The sequence below is a fragment of the Zalophus californianus genome, chromosome 7, assembly GCF_009762305.2.
Source record: "Zalophus californianus isolate mZalCal1 chromosome 7, mZalCal1.pri.v2, whole genome shotgun sequence".
Lineage (NCBI taxonomy): Eukaryota > Metazoa > Chordata > Mammalia > Carnivora > Otariidae > Zalophus > Zalophus californianus.
Genome location: NC_045601.1, coordinates 40,868,125 through 40,891,180, shown reverse-complemented (window position 1 = coordinate 40,891,180; position 23,056 = coordinate 40,868,125). Strand labels below are relative to the sequence as shown.

At 34.7% G+C, this 23,056-nt stretch overlaps 1 protein-coding gene across 5 annotated transcripts in view; it reads left to right on the top strand.

Annotated features, from left to right (window-relative positions):
- HSF2 (heat shock transcription factor 2) overlaps positions 1–23,056 on the top strand; it is a 45,682-nt gene that overhangs the window by 2,385 nt on the left and 20,241 nt on the right. For all 5 annotated transcript variants that reach the window (XR_003521769.1, XR_003521768.1, XR_003521770.1 and 2 more), the window contains exons 2-10: positions 10,963–11,071; positions 11,212–11,339; positions 12,360–12,484; positions 14,406–14,481; positions 17,599–17,660; positions 18,586–18,673; positions 20,418–20,566; positions 20,976–21,215; positions 21,828–21,933. Coding sequence is in view for 2 of the 5 variants with exons in the window: in XM_027604149.1 (XP_027459950.1) it covers positions 10,963–11,071; positions 11,212–11,339; positions 12,360–12,484; positions 14,406–14,481; positions 17,599–17,660; positions 18,586–18,673; positions 20,418–20,566; positions 20,976–21,215; positions 21,828–21,933 (1,083 nt within the window). In the remaining 3 variants the exon portion in view is untranslated. The remainder of the gene's footprint in view (positions 1–10,962; positions 11,072–11,211; positions 11,340–12,359; positions 12,485–14,405; positions 14,482–17,598; positions 17,661–18,585; positions 18,674–20,417; positions 20,567–20,975; positions 21,216–21,827; positions 21,934–23,056) is intronic.

Here is a 23,056-nt window from a genome sequence, read left to right as displayed (position 1 = left end):
TCTTTTAGAAGTTGCTATTTATGGTTGTTTCTGGTTTCCTTCAAATAGATTTTGCTGAATTTCTGTTGAGGCAATTTAGCATTTATACTATTTGAGTGAAAATCATATTAAGACCTTTTAGAAGCAGCAGATGTTTTGGAAACCAATCTTTTATGCAATTTTTTTTTTCGCTTGTGGAAAATAATTTACTCCTCTAGCTTGAGTGTAGGGTAAGGGGAAAAAACCAACTGCAGTTTGAGAAGCTTGGCTTAATATTCCTGAAGACTTACTTATATAACTAGTTTTTCTTGAAACTTGTAGTATTGCAAAAATGAAGAAAAATGAAATAACACCCCCATTCTCATGATTATAGAAATGTAATATTCTGAGCAGTCAAAATTATACTAAATATGTTATTGATTCAAACAACAGAAATGTCTTTAGATCCAGAGTGTCTTTAAAACATTTGTACATATTTTATTTTTTTCCCATATTCTCCTCTGAAAAGTTTCTTTTTCTTTCTTTTTTGTTTTTACATTTCCTATAGCTATTTTGGCTCTGGTAGGCAGTCAATTGCCAGAATCAGGGACAGAGATAATACTGTTGGACTACCTAAAGCTGTTTTAAGTATAACTGAGTCCTAAACAGAAGGTACCGGTTTAACTTGGAAGCAACTGCAGAAACTTGATATTCAGGGACAAGAGGTTGTGGAAGTTGGAAGTTCTTGCCATTGATAGTGAGGAACAGCCTTTACTGTTAACTGAAATTTGATAGCGTATGTTGAAGTGAAGTAGTTACAAAAGCAGGAAAGAACTGGAGGTCATTGTTTTATTAATGTTATTACCTTTGTCTCTGTTCTTCAGATTGTTTGAGAAGACCAAGAAATGATTTCCACTAAAGACCTCATACCCTGGGTGCCTGGGTAGCTCAGTCGGTTAAGCGTCCAACTCTTGATCTCAGTTCAGGTCTTCATCTTAGGGTTGTGAGTTCAAGCTGCACACTGAACTCCATGGTGGGCGTGGGGCCTACTTAAAAAAAAGGGGGGGATGCCTGGTTGGTTCAGTCGGTTAAGCAGCTGCCTTCGGCTCAGGTCATGATTCCAGGGTCCTGGGATTGAGTCCCACATCAGGCTCCTTGCTCAGCAGGGAGCCTGCTTCTCCCTCTGCCGGCCGTTCCCCCTATGATCTCTCTCTCTGACAAATAAATATATAAAATCTTAAAAAAAAAAAAAAAGACCTCATACCTATTTGGTACACCTTTTTATGACCTTTGACATTTTCTATTTCTCCATCCCTCTCAAATCAGCAGAGACAAATGAGGAAATAGGAAGGAAATGGAGCAAAACCAGTATTGGTCTAGTGCTTTCTAGCTATTTTGGATGAATTTGAGCATCCAGAACTTGATATTTGGGTATCATCTTGAACTTCCCAGCAACCATTGCATTATTACACTATTCTCAAGTAAAAACAAGAAAGCCACAGCTGTGGGAGAATAGGAGTAAAATCCACCTTAGATGAGCCTACAGAAATGTTGGAAGATTCATTGACGACTAGTATTTTTTATTTGTATACATAAGAGAATGAGAGACTCAGAAGGAATCGTTGGTGAACCTTAAGTTAATGGACTGTTTTAAGAAAAGTTACAAATTTCTGGGCACCTGGGTGCCTCAGTTGGTTAAGCGACTGCCTTCGGCTCAGGTCAGGATCCTGGAGTCCCGGGATCGAGTCCCACATCGGGCTCCCTGCTCAGCAGGGAGTCTGCTTCTCCCTCTGACCCTCTTCCCTCTCATGCTCTCTCTCATTCTCTCTCTCTCAAATAAATAAATAAAAATAAAAAAAAAGAAAAGTTACAAATTTCTATTCTGAAAAATGTTTTAAAGTAATGGACTGAAAAATTATTAGTAAGATTATTTTGGATGTTTTTAACTTACTACCAGTTCAAGCAGTAACAACTTATTATTTGGAAGCCTGCCAACCTTTATGGGTAAAACCTAAAAAGAAGCTACCTATCTCTCCCACCTCACTCAGTAGTTGCTTTCTGCCCCTTGTGGAATGTGTTGGGAGAGTTCTGTATTGTATTGCTTGAGCCTCACAGGTTTAAATGGCAGTAAGGTGGAATTTTTGCACTCAGAGTTTATCTACTAATTTTAGAGTGGAGACTGAAGGAATACCATAAGCAGAGACACAGAATATGAGCGAATGAGGGTTGTATGAGAGGGAGAGCACGTGCAGATATAAGCAAGGGGCATTCATCATTTCATTTGATATAATTCAAGAGCTGAACTTCTAAAAAGATATTTTGGTCCACTGTGACCAGCAGTTCATTTATTTGATCACTCACAGATATTTATCATGAATACGTTGTGTCCTAGGTACTAGGAATTCATTCAGTAGTGAACAGAGTGGCTTCATAGAGCTTATATTCTAGAGGAGGACACTGATAATTAAAAAGTAAGCAAACACAGATAATATAATTTCAGTTAGTGGTAAGTACCATAAAGAAAAGAAAGCAGGGTAAAGAGAGAGATCAGGGTCCAATTAGGAGACATGTCACATAATGTAAAAGAAGGAAAGAACTGTTTTTAAACATTTAAATAGGGAAAGTTTAGTAGAATTACTATATCAGGGGGATTGGAGTAAAAACTCTATAAAGAATATAGATAGGACTGGCAGTTATAAAAAGTATGATCACATCTCAATGGCAAAGAAAGCACTGGTGCCACACAGGTGGAACTTATGGAAGTTCATCCTTCAGAGCTTGTGGAGAAATATACCTTCTAAGGCAGGGATTGGCAAACCATGGCCCATGGGCCAGTCATCTGTTTTGTAAATAAAGTTTAATTGGAACATAACTATGCCTAATCTATTTACATATTGTTTATAACTGCTTTCTTGCTACAACGGCAGTATTATGTATGACCTTATGATCTGCAAGCTCGAAGTATTTACTATCTAATGCCTTAAGAAAAGGTTTATCAGCACTTGTTCTAGAGCACCCTTGATAGTTGTTCATGGGGACATGTCTTGTCAGATATACTCTGATTTGAAACCTCCAAAGGGAGAGAGAATGTTGGCCTTGCGCTGCTGACCTTCTGTACTGCAAGAGCTAGGTGCTGGAGAACCTGCCTGCACTGTAGGAACCTGGCCATTGTTAAAGAACCAGGAAATAGGAAGGAGAACCCCCTTCTCTTGTAATATCTCTCTAGTATCTTCTGATAAAGCCTATCACCATGCCATCTAGAAAAAAGATATTTAAGGGACCCACCTCTATATTTGCAAAGCAGACAATGAGGAATGAATTTGGAGCAATAAATTGATAAACTAGCACATAAAATGACTGGGATTTGTGGGTATTTTAGGTAGAGTGATAAGGAAAGCCTCTCTGAGGAGATGATGTTTGAGCAGAGATCTGGACAATTTGAAGGGATGGGCCAGGCAAAGAGGAATGGCAAATGTAAAGGCCTTGAACATGGCATGTTCATGTGATTGGGGAAGGCCCATGTAGTTAGAGTATCTGGAGAATGTAAGATTGAGATCAGAGTAGGCAAGAGTGGATGGTATAGGGCCTTAGGGCTGTGGTAAGGAGACTGGAAATCTAGGGAACTAGTTTGTAGATTATCACAGTTTTCCACTATGTTATTGAAAATAGTGTGGCTGAGACTAGTGTATTTGCAGTGGAGATGATGAAAAGTTGTTGGATTTGATATTTACTTTAAAGGTAAAGCAGTAGAACTTATTAATAAATTGTCTGGAGTTGCAGGAAAGACAGAAGAATTAAGAATGACTCAGATTTGGGCTGAACGACAAGATAAATGACACCATTTGCTCAGATGGGAGAGTATTCAGAGAAATGCAGGTGGAGATTGTTTGGCCTATATTAACTTTGACATTACAGTGGACACTAGTGTTACTTGAAAATTGTTTTGTTTAGCTTACATTTCATTGACCACACTTGGTCAAATGACCATGCCTAATTTCAGAGGAGGTGGGGAAATTCAGTGCTAGGAAGGAGAACAGGAATATTTTTGAACAGCCTGAATGACTTCTGCACTCCCAAGACATCCAAGTGGAAATGTTGAACAGGATGTTTGGATATAAGACACTGGCATTCAGGGTGGAGTTTGGAGCTTATGAGTGGTAAAGCCATGGGACTGGATGAGATCATCTAGGGAGACAAATGAAGATAGAAGAAGCTGAAAGGCCAGTCTGATTTTTAGAGGGCATATGAGAATAAGAAAAAGCTAGCAAAGGAGACTGAGAAGAAACAATGCAACAGGAGGAAAAACAGGGGAGTGAGGTCATAGAAGTTAATGGAAAAAAATGGTTCAAAAAATAGAAGATGATTGTGTCAACTGCTGTTACGAATATTCTTATATACTTCTCCTGGTGTATATAAGCAGGAATTTAAGGTATATATACTTACATTGAAGATTGGACTTGCTGGAAAATAGGGTATGAATTGTTTTCCAAAGAGATTAAATGATTTTATACTCCTGTTAGCCAAGCATGAAATTTTCCATTAATCCACATCTTCAAAACCTGATATTATCATTCTTCTTAATTTTTTACCAATCTAGTAAAGTATTATCTCAATGAGGTGTTAATTTATATTTCCCTGATTAGTAATGTGTTCAAACACCTTTTCTTTTTTTTTTAAAGATTTTTTATTTATTTGAGAGAGAGAATGAGAGAGAGAGAGTACATGAGATGGGGGAAGGTCAGAGGGAGAAGCAGACTCCCCACTAAGCAGGGAGTCTGATGCGGGACTCGATCCTGGGACTCCAGGATCATGACCTGAGCCGAAGGCAGTCGCTTAACCAACTGAGCCACCCAGGCGCCCACCTTTTCGTATTTATTCGCCATATGTGTTTCCTATTCTGTGAAGTATTTGGCCATTTTTCTATGGGGTGTCTTGTCTTTTAATATTTGTAGGAATTGCTTTTATATTCTGTATATCCATTCTTTGGGTCTGTGTATTGCTTATGTCTTCTCCCAGTTTGAGACTTATCTTTTCCTTTTGATTAATACAAGTTTTTAATTTTAGTATAATATATTCATCTTTTTTGTTCATGCTTTTTGTTTCTTCGGGATGTTTTTTCTTACCTCTTCCCCAGGGAGAGAAAAATACTTTTCTATTTCTCTTCTTTTTTTCTGAAAGTTTTAAAAGTTTGCGTTTTATGTGTCTAATTCATCTGGAATTGCTTTTTGTGTGTGGTGTGAGGAATCCAGTTTCATTGTTTTCCATATAAATATTCAGTTGTCCTAGCTCCTTCATTGAATGCTTCCTTCTTTCCGTGGTGATGTGTATTGCTCCCTCTGTCTTACAGCAAAATTACAGGTAGATAATTACGATTTTTGTTTCTAGGTTCTCTATTGCATTCCACTGAACAGTTTTCGTTTTTTTTTGCCCTTATCGTCTTAATTACTGTAGCTTTATAGTGTCTTGCTTTTGGGAGGGCAGCTTATCCTTCAGGAATACCTTGACTATTGTTGGGCTTTGCTCTTCTGTATATGTTTTAAAATCAAGTTCCATTAAAAAAACTTACTGGAATTTTAATTGGAATTGCATTGAAATTATAAATCAGATTAGGGAAAATGGATGTCTTTATGATGTTGAATATTCCCATAAACGAGGCATGTTCTTAAATTCATTTTGTGTAACAAAGTTGTATATTTTTTTGGTAATTAGGTCTTGCACGTTTGTTAGATTTTCTTCCTAGGTATCTTAAGATGTCGTAAGTGGTGTCCGTTAGTTAAAATCACATTTCTGGCTGTTGCTGGTAGTTATAAATACAGATAACATTTGTATGTTGATAATAAACTAGTGAACCAATCATTTTACTGATTTGGGGTCTCTAAGTGTACATCCGTGCATTTGTGAATGATAGTTTTGTTCTTTCAGAACTTTATACCTTTTTTTTTTTTCCTGCAGTGGCTGAGACCTCAGGGTGTCAAATTGAAGTAGTGATCATGGGATCCCTTTTTCTTATTTTTAAAAGGAATTTTTTTATATTTCCCCCTTAAGTTATCAGCTGTTAAAATTGAGAGTTTTTTAAATTTATCTTTTTCTTGTTGATGTCATAGTTAGAGGGGAGACGGGCATGCCAGGAGAGAGGATACAGGAAAAAAGTTGACTTTGGTGAGTAGGAAGGTGGATTTGAAATAGAGAATAGGTTGAGAACATAGTGAATTAAAGAACATTATGCAAAAATGTTAACAATTGAAAAATTTAAATGTGAAATTTGAGATGGTCAGGGCAGAGATGTAGATGTGAGAGTAGATAATAAATCATCATACGTAATACAGTCAGTAGTTAGATACACTGGTGTGGATGAGATTGCCTAAGGAAAGAGTGTATAAGGTGTCATGATCAAGGATAGAAATCTAAAAAACACTACCTCTTAATAGATGAATACAATTGGAAGAAAATATGAGAAAGAGACCCAATAGTATATAGTTTCAGAGCCAAAACAGTAGAGTATTTAAGGAGGGGATTGTCAGTAGTGCCAAATGAAATGCCACAGAGAGGTGTGGGAAGATCAGGACTGAAAAGAAGGCATTGAATTTGGCATTTGACATTTTAGAGAAAAATGGTTTGAGTAGAGTGAGGGAGAACGAAACCAATTTTTAGCAAGAATATGTAGATGGTACTAAATTAGAGAAGGGGGCTTTGAAATATTTGTTAAATTTTGCAGTGAAGGAAAAGACAAATGGGGTGGGTAGATTGAGAGGGAAGTAAGGTAAAGGGAAAGTTTTTTTTAAGATAGGAAAAACATGCATTTAAAATTTTAATAGTTACTACCTACTAACCAACTCTGATTATCATCAGACATTTAAAATTTTGCCAGTCTAATAAGTGAAAATCATTATTTTCTGTACATTCAATTATTATGAGATTGGGCCTCTTCTAAATTTTACATTGGGTTTTTCATCTTACTGATTTGTTCAAAATTTTTAATTAATGCAGTTGTCATAAATATTTAAAATATTTTTATGTTAATTGACTTAATTGAATTTTTATAATAACTCTAAGTTAGGTTTAGTTTCAGACACAAATAATAGAGTTCCAAACAATAGGGCACCTGGGTGGCTCAGTTGGTTAATCATCTGCCTTTGGCTCAGGTCATGATGTGGGGATCCTGGGATGGGCCATGTATTGCATCGGGCTCCCTGCTCAGCGGGGAGTCTGCTTCTCCTTCTGCCTGCCGCTCCCCCTGCTTGTTCTCTCTCTTTCTGTCAAATAATAAAATCTTAAAAAAAAAAAAAAAAAAGAAATCCAAACAATGGTTTAAATAGAGATGTATTTTCTTTTTAAGTCTGACGATACATTCTGGTCTTTTCAGCCTTACTTGGTTTCTCCACCTCAGTGGTGGTAGAAGTTTTACTCATTAGCTTCAAGTTCCAAGCAGGGATATGGGAAATAGGGGTTTGACACTTTCGATCTTTCCCCTTTTAGAAGCTTTTCTGGAAGCCCTACTCAGTCCATTCTGTTTATATCTTAATTGCCAGGTGTGTATTCGGCTGCCTCTGTCAGGGGGACTGAGAAATGTAGTTGCAGCATCAAATAAAATTGTGGTTCTGTTAGTAAGAAAGTTTTTGCAAATGGATCTCTTTGTTTTTAAGGCCAAATGATGTTCTGTTGTGTGTGTGTGTGTGTATCACAGTTTCTTTATTCTTCCATTGAGGGACACTTAGGTTGTTTTCATATCTTGGCTATTGTGAATCATGCTGCAATGAACATGGGAGCATAGATAACTCTGTGAGATACTGATTTCATTTCCTTTGGGTGTAAACCCAAGAAAGGGGTAGCTGGATCATGTGGTAGTTCTATTTTTTATTTTTTTGAGGAATCTTCATGCTGTTTTCCGTAATGGCTATACTGATTTACATTACCACAAACAGTATATGAAAATTCCCTTTTCCGTACGTCCTCACCAACGTTTGTTATCTTTTATTTTTTTAATAATTGCCATCCTAACAGATATGAAGTGGGTACCTCATTGTGGTTTTGATTTGAATTTCCCTGATGATTAGTGATGTTGAGCACCTTTTCATAGACCTGTTGGCCATTTCTGTATCTTTAGAAAAATGTCTATTTGGGTTCTTTTTTAATTGGTGTCTTTTTTTGTTTTTTGTCTGGCTATTGAGTTGTATGTGTTCTTTACGTATTTGGATTATTATTCCCTTATCCGATATATTGCTTGCAAATACTCTTAATTCTGTTAGGTTTTCTTTTTATTTTGTTGTTTTTTTGCTCTGCAGAGGCTTTTTAGCTTGATGGAGACGGTATGTTAATTAGTTTGACTGTAGTAGTCCTTTACGTAAATATATTAAATCATGCTGTACACCTTTAAAATATGCTATTTTAGTTTTAAAATAACAAAAATAAAAAAGGTAAGTAGAGGAATTTGGAAATAGGGTAGGCAGCTAGCAGCTTCCATGAATAAATATAAATTCTTACCACTTACCAGTATGACTTCTAGGTTTGCATCGTACTTCCAAAAGCTTGGTTGTAAAGAGTGATGGAGCAGTGAGTTAGCATTGAGCTTTTGCTTTTTGCTTTCCAAAGAGAGAGTTCATGAACTAATAATCTTTTTTCTCCTGATTTTCTCCCCTGATTTGAATGTTACCCGTACTTATTACCTGTTAAAAATTCTCAAATAGATTTGCTGCTGCTTCTGTCTATTTATTTATTTTTTACTATCCCTTCTTTAGTATGAAACTTTGTAAACACTATAATTGTACCACTTTTATAGGATAGGGTTAATACCTCTTTTTTCATTGTTTTTAGTATTTTCTTGCCTATTGTTACATAATTATTTTACAAGTGAACTTTAAACTGATAAGAACAGATATTACACTTGATCCCTAATATTTGGTTGTGTTAGCATCTCTTCACCTCCTCTCCAAAAATTTTTTTCATTGAGAATTTATTGCGAATATATTGGTTAATTAGAATTGACAGCTTTACAGTACTATATTTGTCCCTCTATAGTTTAATATTCTCTTAAATGTCCTGTATATTTTTAAGATTTATCTTTAGATATGTGACATTTTTTCTGTTATTGGAATCTTTTATTTTACTTTAGTTTTAAATTGTTATGGTAAAATATGCCTTACATAAAATTAACCATTTTACCCAGTTTTAAGTATACAGTTCAGTGGCATTAGGTTCATTTACATTATTATGCAGCCATCGCTACCATCTCTCTCCAAAATGTTTTTCACCTTTCCATACTGAAACCTCATACTCATTAGACAGTAGTTTCCAAGTCCTCCTTCCTCCTAGCCCCTAATAACCATTCTGTTTCTGTCTCTGTGAATTAGACTATTCTAGATATCATATAAGTAGAATAGTACAGTATTTGTCCTTTTGTGGCTAGTTTATTTCACTTAGCATAGTGTCTTTAAAGTTCATCCATGTTGTAGCACCTGACAGAATTTCCTTTCTTTTTAAGGTTGAGTACTCATTGTGTGTATATTCCAAATTTTGTTTATCTGTTCATCTGTCAGTGGACGTTTGTGTTGCTTCCACTTTTTGACTATTGCAAATAATGCTACTATGAACATAGGTATACAAATATCTTTTTGAGTACCTGCCCAGTTCCCTGGGATTATACATAGAAATAGAATTGCAGGATTATATAGTAATTCCGTGTTTAGTTTTTTGAGGAACCACCATACTGTTTTCCATAGCAGCTGCACTATTTTTCACATTTCCACCAGCAATGTTTTAATTTCTCCAATTCCTCCAGCACTTATTTTCAATTTATTTGGTATTTTTTTAAAAATAATTCTCATCCTAAGGGGTATGAAGTGGTGATGGTGGTTTTGGTTTTCATTTCCCTAATGGTTAGTGATATGTAAGGCATTTTTTCATGCATTTATTAGCCATTTGTATATGTTCTTTGGAAAAATGTTCAAGTCCTTTGCCCATTTCTTATTGGGTTGTTTCTTTTTTGTTGTTGAGTTGTAGAAGTTCTTTATTATGGATATTAATCTCTTATCAGTTAAACAGTTTGCACATATTTTCTCTGATTCTGTGGGTTGCCTTTTCACTCTATTGATAGTGTTCTTTGCACAAGTTTTTAAGTTTGAGGTAGCATCAGTGGTCTGTTTTTGCTTTTGTTGCCTGTGCCTTTGATGTTAACGAAGAAATCATTGCCAAATCCAGTGTCATGAAGCTTTTCCCCCTTATGTTTTCTTCTACTATTTTTATAGTTTTAGCATTTACGTTTAGGTCTTTGATCCATTTTGAGTTAATTTTTATATATGGTGTAAGATAAATTTTGTTCTTTTGCACGTGAGTATCCAGTTTTCCTGGCATTGTTTGTTGAAAACTCTCCTTTCCCCTTTGAATGGTCTTGGTACTCTTGTCAAAAATCTTTGGACCTTCTATGTAAGGGTGTATTTGGCGGTTCTTTATTCTGTTCCATTGGTCTGTCTCTGTGTTTATGCCGGTACTGTGCTGTTTTGATACTGTATTATAGTAAGGTTCAAATTGTTTTTTTGTATGGAAAAACACTAGTGACTTTAAATATTAATTATTAGCCTGATATTTTACTGAAAGTTTTTTTACAGTTTTTCACTTGATTATGCAAAGATATGTCTGTTGCAAATAATGATATGACTTTCTCTTAAATTTTGTCTATTTTTGTCTAATTGCATTGGTTTTAAAACAGTGTTAAATAATTATGTTGCTTACTCACAGTATTTCTTTTCTTGTTTCTGATTTAATGGAAATTCTAATATTTCACCATAGTGCGTGATGCAGCTTTTGGTTTTAGACATACTTCTGAACTTCTGAGGTTGACATCAAAAAGCTTAATTACAATTTGGCAGTTAATTATAGTTTGTTTCTTGTTGCTGTTAATAGGAATAAAATGTGGATCTAAAAGTATCATGGAAGGACTGCCCAGTTTTGGGGTTCATATTGTATCACCTAAGAGGACTTCAGTTAATTGACTTTTTCTCTCTTTTTCAGAATGGCCAGAGTTTTCTGGTTTTGGATGAACAAAGATTTGCAAAAGAAATTCTTCCCAAATATTTCAAGCACAATAATATGGCAAGCTTTGTGAGGCAACTGAATATGTGTGAGTACGGGCAGTATTTTATTTGGAGTACTGTCATCAGCCACTGATTAAACCCATTTTTTCCCATTACGTTGATAAAGGAAAGGGAAATTATTTGCTTTTTGTCTGTTTTAGTCATCTAAATTTTTAATCTTTTTCAGATGGTTTCCGTAAGGTTGTGCATATTGACTCTGGAATTGTAAAGCAGGAACGAGATGGTCCTGTTGAATTTCAGCATCCTTACTTCAAACAAGGCCAGGATGACTTGTTGGAGAACATTAAAAGGAAGGTGAGCTATTGTTAATGTGATTTATTTAAGGCATTACCATATAGCATACTTGGCCAACACAGTATTTCACCTGTTAAAATTAAGAATGTATAGAAATACACAGGTATTCCCTGTTGGAATGACTTAGACTAATAAAGCTTTAATTATTTCCTTCTGTTTTATATTTTTTCTCTCCTAGAGGGAAGGAAAATGTTCACACTCTGACTGAGGGTGAGGAATCATCCATATTGGGATGGGTCACTCCTTCCAATTTAGCTTAAAAAATGTTAGCTCCTGTTAAATGTTGACTCCCTTGGAGGGCTTTTTCTGTAGTTCACTGTTGAATATCCAATACTGAGAATAAGTAAGTCCCTTGCATTATAATAAGCATTTAATAATACATTTTTTAGTTAATGGTATCTTTTGCTGAAATAAAATATTTTTACTAAATCCACAAAAAAGGGGGATAAAAGAGTAATGGACCATGAAAGAAAATGGCCCAGTGTGCAGCTGTTACTGCATAAATTTAATTAAACGTGGAATGTGATAATAAAGAGGCTTGGGGAAATTACAGTGAGTTTGGTGAAAGGGAATGAAAAAAAGTCCCTAAGTTGTTCCTGCTTGTGGAAACTTCTGCACATTAAAAAAAAAAAAAAGATTGATTATTTCTTATTCTCTGTCTTGGAGTTTATTCTTTTTTTTTTTTTTTTTTTTAAGATTTTATTTCTTTGACAGAGAGAGATAGCAAGAGCAGGAACACAAGTGGGGGGAGTGGGAGAGGGAGAAGCAGGCTTCCCACCGAGCAGGGAACCCGATGCGGGGCTCAATCCCAGGACCCTGGGATCATGACCTGAGCTGAAGGCAGATGCTTAACGACTGAGCCACCCAGGCGCCCCTGGAGTTTATTCTTTTTATAGAATCCTGTCCTGGGCGTTTTGGAACTAAATCTGAGTTCCTCAATGGGCTACAAAACACAGTAGGGAAACTTTGAATTAAAAACATGGTGTTTAGTATTTGATTTCCTAAATTTGCTTTCAAAAGGTTTCATCTTCAAAACCAGAAGAAAATAAGATTCGTCAGGAAGATTTAACAAAAATTATAAGTAGTGCTCAGAAGGTTCAAATAAAACAGGAAACTATTGAGTCCAGGCTTTCTGAATTAAAAAGGTAAAGTATTATTTCCAAATATAATTTTAATATAGGGGTTGGTGTGTGTGTGTTGGAGGTTGAAGGTTAGTGTTTTAAGTACTTAGATCACATCGTTGAAGCCAAGGTAAAAGGTCATTTTTCTCTAAGTATTGGTTCCCTTTAGTTTTGATTTGTAGCCCTTGACTTTACCTCAGTATTATATTTTTTGACAGTATTCAAAAGAATTTATAAATCTGGGCTTTTAAAACAATTTGATGCACAAGTCCCACTGATGAAACAGTAGATCTTTAAATCAATGTAGGAAATACGATTCTGCTTAGGTTAGCTTTCATATGATGTTCACACACATGAAGGCATACAAGCCGTTGAAAAACACTACACGTTACTCATATATTCTTTATGGTGGTTTCATAAAACTTTTCTATGTGGTCTATCTCTTAGGAAAAAATAAGACATAAAAAATAGGGAAAAAGGATGCAAGAGACTTGCCTTACTTGGTATTTATCTTACCTAGATGTGGTAAAGCATTATTCAAAACTTTTATTATAGAAACATGCTTTTGCTTTATTGCAGTTCTTGGCACCATTACTTGCCACAATAACAACTTGTATATAGAGTAGATGTGTACTTTCCTTAGTAAGTGGTTGGGATTTTCTCTTATCCTAATAGGGACTGAGGTCTTGAGAGTAGTTATTTTATGGATTCTGTCTCCCATTTCAAATGTGGGACATTAGTTTAGCTGTCTTAAGTGTCTTCATTAAAAACCTTGAACTTTGATTCCCTTTTTGAATAAAGCTTAATTTTAAGCTGTCCCATTTTGCATATTTTATGTAATCACTTATGCCAGTTTATTGTATGTATCTTGTGTCTCCTGAGGTGCCCTTTGACCCAGTTCCTTGAATCTCAGGGTTAGCCCTTAAGGAATGGGATCCCAGATTCATCCTGTAAGTTTTAGAGGTAACCATTCTACTTATGTTTAGTAGGCAGATGATAGTATTATCTTTAAATATCTGAGTCAGAGAAAATACCCTAGTTATTCAGTAAGTATTAAAGTTTTATTTTCAAGATCTTCTTTATGTAAGATATAGAAGTCCCTTTTGTAAGAGTTTGGCTTGAGGAAGATGGATATTATGGAAATTAACAAGAGCAAAAATTAAAGTATTTAATAGGTGAATTATTTCATGCCTTCTCAGTGTTATCGTTGCAGCTAACATTTAATAACAGAACAGTGCAATTTCAATAAAAGTTAATGAAGGAAAAGAAACTGTTACTACTAGGCCAGTTATTGGTTTGTCATATATTTAGACATGCTTTAAAAAAACTTTTTTTAGTGTTTTCGTATGTTTGAAACAGATTTTAAGATAGTTTTAGGACCTGATTGACTTCAACACTTACTACAAATAATCCGTGTGATCTTAGGCAAGTCCTCGCAATTCTTGGGTCTCATTGTCCTCCTCTATAAAATAAATAATTCCTTTCTTGACTGATTTTATAGAAGTTTAAATAAGAAATACACATAAAATGCTTAGCATAATCCCTGGAGCACAGGTAGTGCTGGGTAAATGTCACTTCCTTTAAGAATTCTTTTCTAAGCGCAAGTCCTAAATTCACTTGGTAGCCATAGTTGAAAGGTTAGTTTATTTTTTAAACAAGAAGTAATGAACCACATTGCCAGAGAAGTAAATTGCCTGCTACTATATGGATATAGGCATGAGTCTTACATTTTTGTGTTTATATTGCCATGAGTAGAAAGTACTGTAGTTATGAAGGGATGATTCTGGAGTTGTGTCAAGATAGTTGCCGTTTTATGTAATTGAACCAGAGTTTTTCCAATTTCATGAAAATATATAGCAAAGTTCCCTGGTATTCTTAACTAAAGATTTTGAGGTCTGGCTTTCTGACAAAATTCTGTTTTGTTTTTTAAAAAATGATAACATAGTGAAAATGAGTCTCTATGGAAGGAGGTGTCAGAATTAAGAGCAAAACACGCACAACAGCAACAAGTTATTCGAAAGGTAAGCTTTTTTCCCCCATGACCATAATCTGCCTTTGTTTAATTTGTGTTCCATTTGTGACCCAAAAAAGCCTCTGTTGAATAATGAGTGATCTTAGCTTCTTATGTATTAGGTTCACATATAGTAGTGAAACTATGAAATCAAACAAATTAGGTCAACTGTTGTATTTTCTTTTTAATAAGAAACATTTCTCATTAGCTAAGTATTGTTATTCCATAGTCTCTCAGCTTGAGTCTCATTAGCTTTTAGTAAGTGACCTTTAGCCTGATAGAACAACTTTAAAGATACTTTATTTTTAGGAACATAATAGAAAGAAAACTACCAGTTTCTTTACATTTTTTACTGTGAATGACAGCCTTACTGTGTGGGTTTGTTGTTATTGTTTTTACTATTTTTTTTTTTTTACTTGAAAAGGCATAAATATGGTCTTAGAAGACAAATGACTAAAATTTTCAAATCAGTTGACCAAATTATGAGTTCAAAAAAATTATCAGTGTATGCCATTATTAATCTCTATGGAAAAGCAGTTAAAGTAGTGTGTTGTAAAATAAATTGTAGATTTTAGTATCTGAGCTGAAAATTACTAGGAGAACTGAAAATCTCTCAGTTGCCTTGTGTCCTTGTGCTTTAGTCTTTTCATATCAGCTTTCATATGTTAATAAGACTTGAAACATAAAAGTAATTAAGGCAGCTATTTTTTGCTCATGAGTAAACTAGACTCTTAAGTTTAAGCAACAGGTTTTTGTGGGGGAGGAAGGGTGGGAGTGCTTCACTTGGTTTGTGCTGAGATGCCTTTAGCTAAAAATAGGGTTATGACAGAATCTGGGTCTAGTGGAGCAGGCTTAGAACAGAGATGAATGGCTGCAGTCTTTGGCTTGTAGTCAAAATAGGTATACTAGTGTTTGTTTTTTTTTTTTCCTTTTCAAATCAGTATGCAAGTGAGGGTTGAATGTAGAATTCAGTTCTAAGTGTTTAGTCCAAGTGCATATATTTTCACAACTTCCAGAGCTGATTCCAGCATGCAACCCTGTTAAGAATACCTGATTTAAAACGATAGGTGTACTTTATTAAACCTGTACTTTATTTTTAAAAAATCCTCTCAACTTTTCCAGAAAACAATGTTTTATAGTTAGATATTGGCTTATAATACTATATAATTTTTTTCCTAGAAGCAAAGAAAGTTGGTAAAATACATAACATTTCAGTTTTTCATGAAAGCTAACATTCTGTCTGTTCAAATTTGAGTTTGAATATATGTGGTTTGGTGGAGCTCTAGGGAGTTTTCATAATGCATAGTGATAGCTGATAATCTTTTCTCTATTCCTGGAATGGCTTCATACATCTGTCATTTTACTCCTTGGCCTTGGATTAGTTGGAATAGTGTGTGTGAGTTACCTGGTATAGGTACTTGTTACAGAATAGGATAATAGTACCTGTTAATAGAACTTGTCAGGTCCAGAAGTTAGATGCCGTAAATGTTAGATGCCTTATCTTTTCCTTCAGGAAGGAAGCTTTGTACAGCGTGATGCAGAATTGTCATAAGAGAACTAATATGTAGAACAAATTTCAGGAGAAATTTAGCCAGTGCTTCATGTTCTCATAAATTCAACCACTAATGTTTTTAGAATTTTTCTATAACATTTATAAATTAACAAAAGTAACTGAAGCCAAATTATTTCATAGGTACCTTTAAGCTTAAATTTGTCTTTTCATCAGCCGTCAGTCAACATTTTCTTTTGAATAAACAATTTAGTGGTTAATTTCCTTTTCATGACTCTAATGCTGTTTAACTTTTCTGCAAAGAGCCTAAATAGTCCTCCAGTCCCTTTTGGCCTTTATTTATAGCCTCTCAGTGATATACTGCTTTTCATAGTTCACCATATGATCCTCACCTTTTCAGCTTCTTCAGGAAGATGACAATAAATTTCAAGGCATACCCTAAGCCAGTGATTCTCACATTCACATCAATATCACCTGGAGGACTTGCTAAACATACATTGCTGGACCCTGTCCTCAGAATTTCAGATTCAGCAATTCCAGAGTGGGGTTGAGAATTTGTGTGTCTAATAGGTTCCTGGGCTAATACTGCTGGTCCATGGACCACACTTTATGAAACACTGTCATATGAAAGATTGTTTGCATGTCTTGATCGGTTTAGTACTTTTAAATTTAATCAAGCTCTGAAGATTAAACCAACTTCTCTTGATTGGCCCTATGGGTATCTTGGATGTTTAAGAGCAACACCATCCAAAACAAAATCTATTCATTGTTTATTTGAAAAAAGTATATGTATTTTAACTTTAAAATTGTGAATTTATTTTTGGATAACCTCTAGTTGCTGTATTTTGGGGTTTATTTCTGTTGCTGTATAATTAAATATTTCATGCAATATTCTTTCTTAAAGCTTTTATTTATTTGTCAGAGAGAGAGGGAGAGAGTGAGCTGTGGGGAGGGGCAGAGGCAGAGGGAGAAGCAGACTCTCCACTGAGCAAGGAGCCCATGATCCCAGGACCTTGGGATCATGACTTGAGCTGAAGGCAGATGCTTAACCAACTGAGCCACCCAGGCATGCCATGACAGTATTTTTAATTAAGCAATAATTTTTCTAGAATAAGCCAAGAAGCTTTTCCTACCTTGAAAATTTTATGCTCTCTTCTGAAAGAGCTGGCAGTCTCTTTTGCCTCAAATTGTGTTACCTGGGTTAAGAAAAATGTTGCCTGTCACTTTTTTTTTTTCTTTTTGATACAAACTTGGGATCTGTATCCGGGCATGCTTGGTTCTTAGCATCAAAACAAGTAACTGAGCTGAGTATTGGGTAGATATATGGATGGGTGGGTGGATGGATGGATGGGTAGATGAATGTCTTAGGCATTTTGGTATCGTAGGTAGCTGCAACTTTTATTTTATCACAGGTTATTCTTCTGCCTGGAAACTGATTATTTCTTTATATAACAATTGTAAGATGCACCCAAGATTTCAAATTTGTTAACATGTGAGAAATTATGTGGCTTAGAATAGAAAATATGTATTTGAATTAATTTTATAAGACTTGTAATATGGACTAAAGAATTAGAGGAGTCTATGATGGAAAATTTTTTGTTTATATTTTCCTTTTAGATTGTCCAGTTTATTGTTACACTGGTTCAGAATAACCAACTTGTGAGTTTAAAACGTAAAAGGTAAGTTTTTGTTGTAAAACACTTCGTTTGACCTATTCATGGACAACTAAACATTTTAGTGCTTAACTATGCATGGCCTACATTTGCTTAGTGTATGTCTGTTGTCCCAGATGAATAGTCCTTCCTTGTTAAATTATACTCTCAGCATTTCAAGAGTAGTGTTATTTCTTCCTGCTGTCATCCTGCTAATGTTTTTCAGAGACAAGGATAGCCTAACTGGTCACTTTACAGACATATACATAGTTAATAAGGAATCCATTTTTATTCACATTAGCAGTTTAATGTAACATTAGAAGGCTTGAGTGAGGGAAACTCCTTAAAAGAAGGTCATATATTAAAAAAAATCAAAAACTTTAATCTCTCATGTTTAATCCACTAATAAGGAATTTAAAAACCTATATATTGACTATGGCTTGTGATACCGGAAAGTGTTAGTAACTGCCATTGTCACAACTAAACCTTAAGAAGGATAGTGGACAAAGGAATAGTTGGAAGGAGAAAAAACTTATCTTGTAAGACTAAAGTTTTAGCAAAGCTTGGTTATGGTTACACCTTATGCTATGGCCTTAAGTCAGCTTCCACAAACTAGTTCTTACATCATCTACTTACTTTTTATTATGTAAGTACAGTTCATAAAGAGTGATACAGTTCAGTCAGCAATGAAGTATATCCAGAGAGAGTAGTTTATTGTATTTATTTTAACAAAAATAGTATAAAAGAATGGTGAAATCAAAGCCCTAGACACAGCCATCTCCTAGTTTCTGTTCCTAAGATGTGACCATTTTTAAGAATTCATTGTGTATCACTAACTGAAATCTTTTATTATTAAAGTGTGTATGTTCATGGGAGGGTAAAATATTAGGAGCAGTTGAAATTTCTTATATGTTTGCTTCACTGAATTTCATGAATATATTCTGATTTTCAGGCCTCTACTTCTAAACACTAATGGAGCCCAAAAGAAGAATCTGTTTCAGCATATAGTCAAAGAACCAGCTGATAATCACCATCATAAAGTAATTTTTTGTTTAAATTCTATTTTATATTATCTCAGACCAATTTTTATTATAGTATGCAGTATTTCATGAATTCAGAATTTGCATTCAAAGTTCAGTGAATAATCTAAGTGCTCATGCTCCAGTTTTATCTAATCATGACATTTTTTTATTACTTGCTTTAGATATTTTAAGAAATAAAGTATTATAAATATAATTATGTTTTAGTTGCCTGTTCCCAAGTTTGTTTTTTGCCTCCTCTTCAGTCTCTCCTAGATAATCATTATCTTGAATTAGTATTTATCATCCCCATGGTCATTTTGTATGTGTGAATTCATGAACAATATTTGGTATTATTTTGTATGTATCTAAACTTCATATAAATGATACCATTTTGCATTGTGACTTTTTCATTTGGTTTTGCTTTTGAGATTTAAACAGATTTAGATCTGAACTACTACCTGATATCAATTGAATATTATAATGTAATTACTCATTTATCCATTGGTTATTTTAAATTGTTTCCAACTTTTATTATAAATTGCATAGACTAGACTCTTTAGCAGTTGCAAAACATTTTTGTTTACCTTTATTTTTGTCATGGACTCTCTGGATCATTTGTCAAACTTACACAGTTGGCAAATCAGTTCAGTCCAGAGTCTACACTTCTTCTTTTTTTTTTTTTTTTTTATAGATTTTATTTATTTGACAGAGAGACATAGCGAGAGAGGGAGCACAAGCAGGGGGAGTGGGAGAGGGAGAAGCAGGCTTCCGCGGAGCAGGGAGCCCGATGCGGGGCTTGATCCCAGGACCCTGGGATCATGACCTGAGCCGAAGGCAGACGCTTAACCATCTGAGCCACCCAGGCGCCCAGAGTCTACACTTCTTTTAATAGATGATTGTCATTGCTACATTCAAATCTTAGAATTCTAAATACTGCTTCAGATTTGTTATTAAAGTACCAAAATTTTTTTTCTTCGGCAAATCGGAGTTAATATCAGGTTTTTCTTCCCAGTATTTTTAAGTAAGCATACCTAACTATTGTGTTTTTAGGATTGAAGACTCAATGTAAATGGATGAAGATTTCTTAATTTAACTGGATTTATATATTTTTAAGTACTTTACATCTTTTACCTCAGATTTATCTACTGTTGAGATTTATGGATTTTTGCATTATAATAGCTTAATTTGCTTTAGCGAATTGAATGCTTTTTTATTTAGGTACCTATGATCTGAATATATCTGTAGCAGAATAAAAAAAATTATTGCTAAAAATTCAGGCTGACCTTTAACTGTGGAATACTTGTAATGGTTTTTTTTTCCTATTAACGAAAGCGTTTAATAAGAAAGAATAAACCACATGTCAATAGAGTAGCTTGAGATAAAATTATCCTCTTCAGCACAGTGGCCATCTGGTTATGCTTGAAATTCCTGGTGAAGTTTTAAGACTTTTTTTTTAACCTTTTGGATACAAAAAATACTTTAAAATGTGAGGATCTTTCATGGAATCATTCTGAGGCATGCCATCTTCAAGATTCCTTACAGTAAAAGAAATAGTTAAATAGAATAAAGTAACACACCTCATACCTTTGTGAATTGATAACGAATACCAATTAGTCTGAGTCCTGTTAGGGCAGAGAACATAGCTAAATTGTTTCCTTAACATTTAGTAAACAATGGGTCTCCAATTAGCACTTTTTAAATGGTATATTGTTTGGTAGTCAATATAATTTCAATTTTTGATATTTTTCCCTGATTTTTTTAGGTTCCACACAGTAGGACTGAAGGTTTAAAGGCAAGGGAGCGGATTTCAGATGACATCATCATTTATGATGTAACTGATGATAACGCAGATGAAGAAAATATCCCAATTATTCCAGAAACTAATGAGGATGTTATATCTGATCCCTCCAAGTAAGGAAATTTGAAGTAAAATTTGTGAAAATCTTGGTTACTTTTGTTATTAAAGAGCTAAATTCAAAACCACTTTATGATAAACTACTCTGTAACTCATATTTGGATTATTAAACTGAAAAAGCCAAATTATTTAACCAGATGTTCTCCCCTCAGCAAAAAGACTTCCAACAAAAAGTAATGAGAATTCTGATTTTTTTAATTTTGGAGTTAAACATCTTTAATTCATCCTTTGTGGTCTCGTATCACAGGATGAATCAATATTTGTGGTTAAGCTACTCACCCAAGAAATTTAAGCCTTTTAATATGTGTTTTGGGGAGAAAGCTTCCATGGAGAATGAATGGACAGAATGAATTTATTGAATGCATTTGAAAATGTAATTGGTTCTTTCTCATATTGCTGATATAGCTGTAGCCAATACCCTGATATTGTCATTGTTGAAGATGACAATGAAGATGAGTATGCACCTGTCATTCAGAGTGGAGATCAGAATGAACCAGCCAGAGAGTCCCTAAGTTCAGGCAGTGATGGCACCAGTCCTCTTATGTCTAGTGCTGTCCAGCTAAATGGCTCATCTAGTCTGACCACAGAAGATCCTGTGACCATGATGGATTCCATTTTAAATGATAACATCAATCTTCTGGGAAAGTGAGTGCTCATGTAGATGTTATCTGAGTTTATTTGCTTTCTTTGTTTACTTCACATGTTCTATTCTCTTTGAATGATCTTCCTTTCAGATTATGAACCCATGTAATCTGTCTTTCTTTCTTTTGGTCAGGGCTGAGCTCTGCAAATGTTTTTTGAGAAGGATTTAATCATCCCAGGAGCAGTCTTGAAATTTTCTTGGCAATTCCTTAGATTTCTTTAATAAGATACTTGTTTTAAATGTCCATAAAGCGTGTGTGTATGTGTATTTTGTGTTTTTATCAGGACTGTGGAATAACATAATCTCCATTAAGGGATTTACTTTATAGCATAAGGAAACCAGAAATTAGTAGCATTAATCAGTAATAAGAAGTTAAACATTTTATAATTTATAGTGTAGAGGAAAAAAGATAAATCACACTGTGTTGCAGAATCTATTTTCTGTAAATACTAAAGTTTTGTATAAAGGCTGTGAGTTCTCAGTTAACCACATTTTCAGGAATCTCAAATACTGAATAGGGTCTCTTAAGGTTAAAAATTTTGTAATGTGATTTTAAATGTAAAAACAAGGAAACCTAATATTTGATGTATTTTTTTAAATCTTTTTTTCCTCAGGGTTGAGCTGTTGGATTATCTTGACAGTATTGATTGCAGCTTAGAGGACTTCCAAGCCATGCTGTCAGGAAGACAGTTTAGCATAGACCCAGATCTCCTGGTTGATGTAGGTACTTTGAATAATCTTTGCTCTACTGGCAGTTTGTGTATTTACGTATATTGTTTATAAATCACTACATCATTTTTTTGTATTCTCACTGTTTTTGCATTTTCTTTTTTTAAATGAATGATTTTGTTTATCAAACAATGAGCAGATGGGTTCAGGACAGTGATCACTACCCATTTCTGAATAGCAATTCAGTTAATCCTCCTATAACAACATATCAGTTCTGTTCAACAGTACTACTAAATCCAGGTCTTCTCTGGACTTGTTGCCGTATTTGTTTTGCTCTAGAACAAATTGTCACTGAATGGAAATTGGTGGAAATTTAGTAATAGAGTTACTTGGGCAGGAAACAGCATGGAGACACTTTTTAATACTTTGGGAATTAATGTTTTCCACTCAAATGAATTATATTTTATTATATTTGCTATATTTTTAAATTTTTTATGTCCTGAGTCCTACGGTTATTCTGTTCCAGTCCCCACCACCACCTACATGAACATGACTCCAGTGTTGTCTGCACTGTGAATCCTTATCTCCCATTTCTGGCGCTATCTTTCTTGCTCTCTTCCCTCTTGCTCCTACCACTCCTCTCTCCCTTATGTGGCTTAGTCCCATCCAGATGAATGGTCCCATCCAGATGAATATTGTTCTCTCAATGATTTCCATTTTCTGTTGTAAATATGTTTCTTTATCCTGAGAAGTTTTGTTGCTCCTTTTTTTTTTTTTTTTTTTTGCATTTTCTGCCTTAAAATGCAGCTCTCTCACATCAAAGTATTCTGTAGTCTTGTCCTTTTAAGAGCTTCTTGGTGAGGCTAAAAGGAATTAGTCCTTTCCTACTCTTCAGTCTTATTGATTTACCACCTTACCCATCTGCCTCTCAGTCTTTGTCAATATCCATGATTTGATTATCCTTTCCAAATCATCAGTATATTACAGCATGTATTTCACTTTCTTTGAAGATTTTCTTTCAATACTGGCCTGTGTTATCATCCTAAGTGAATTCAACATCCATGTTAATGACCTACTTTAATTTGTTAATAGTAATTCGTCAGCCCTTCTTGATTCTGTCAGTCCCTGAATCCAGGGACCTTTAGAATAGCTGTCCCTTAGGTCATAAGAAGGA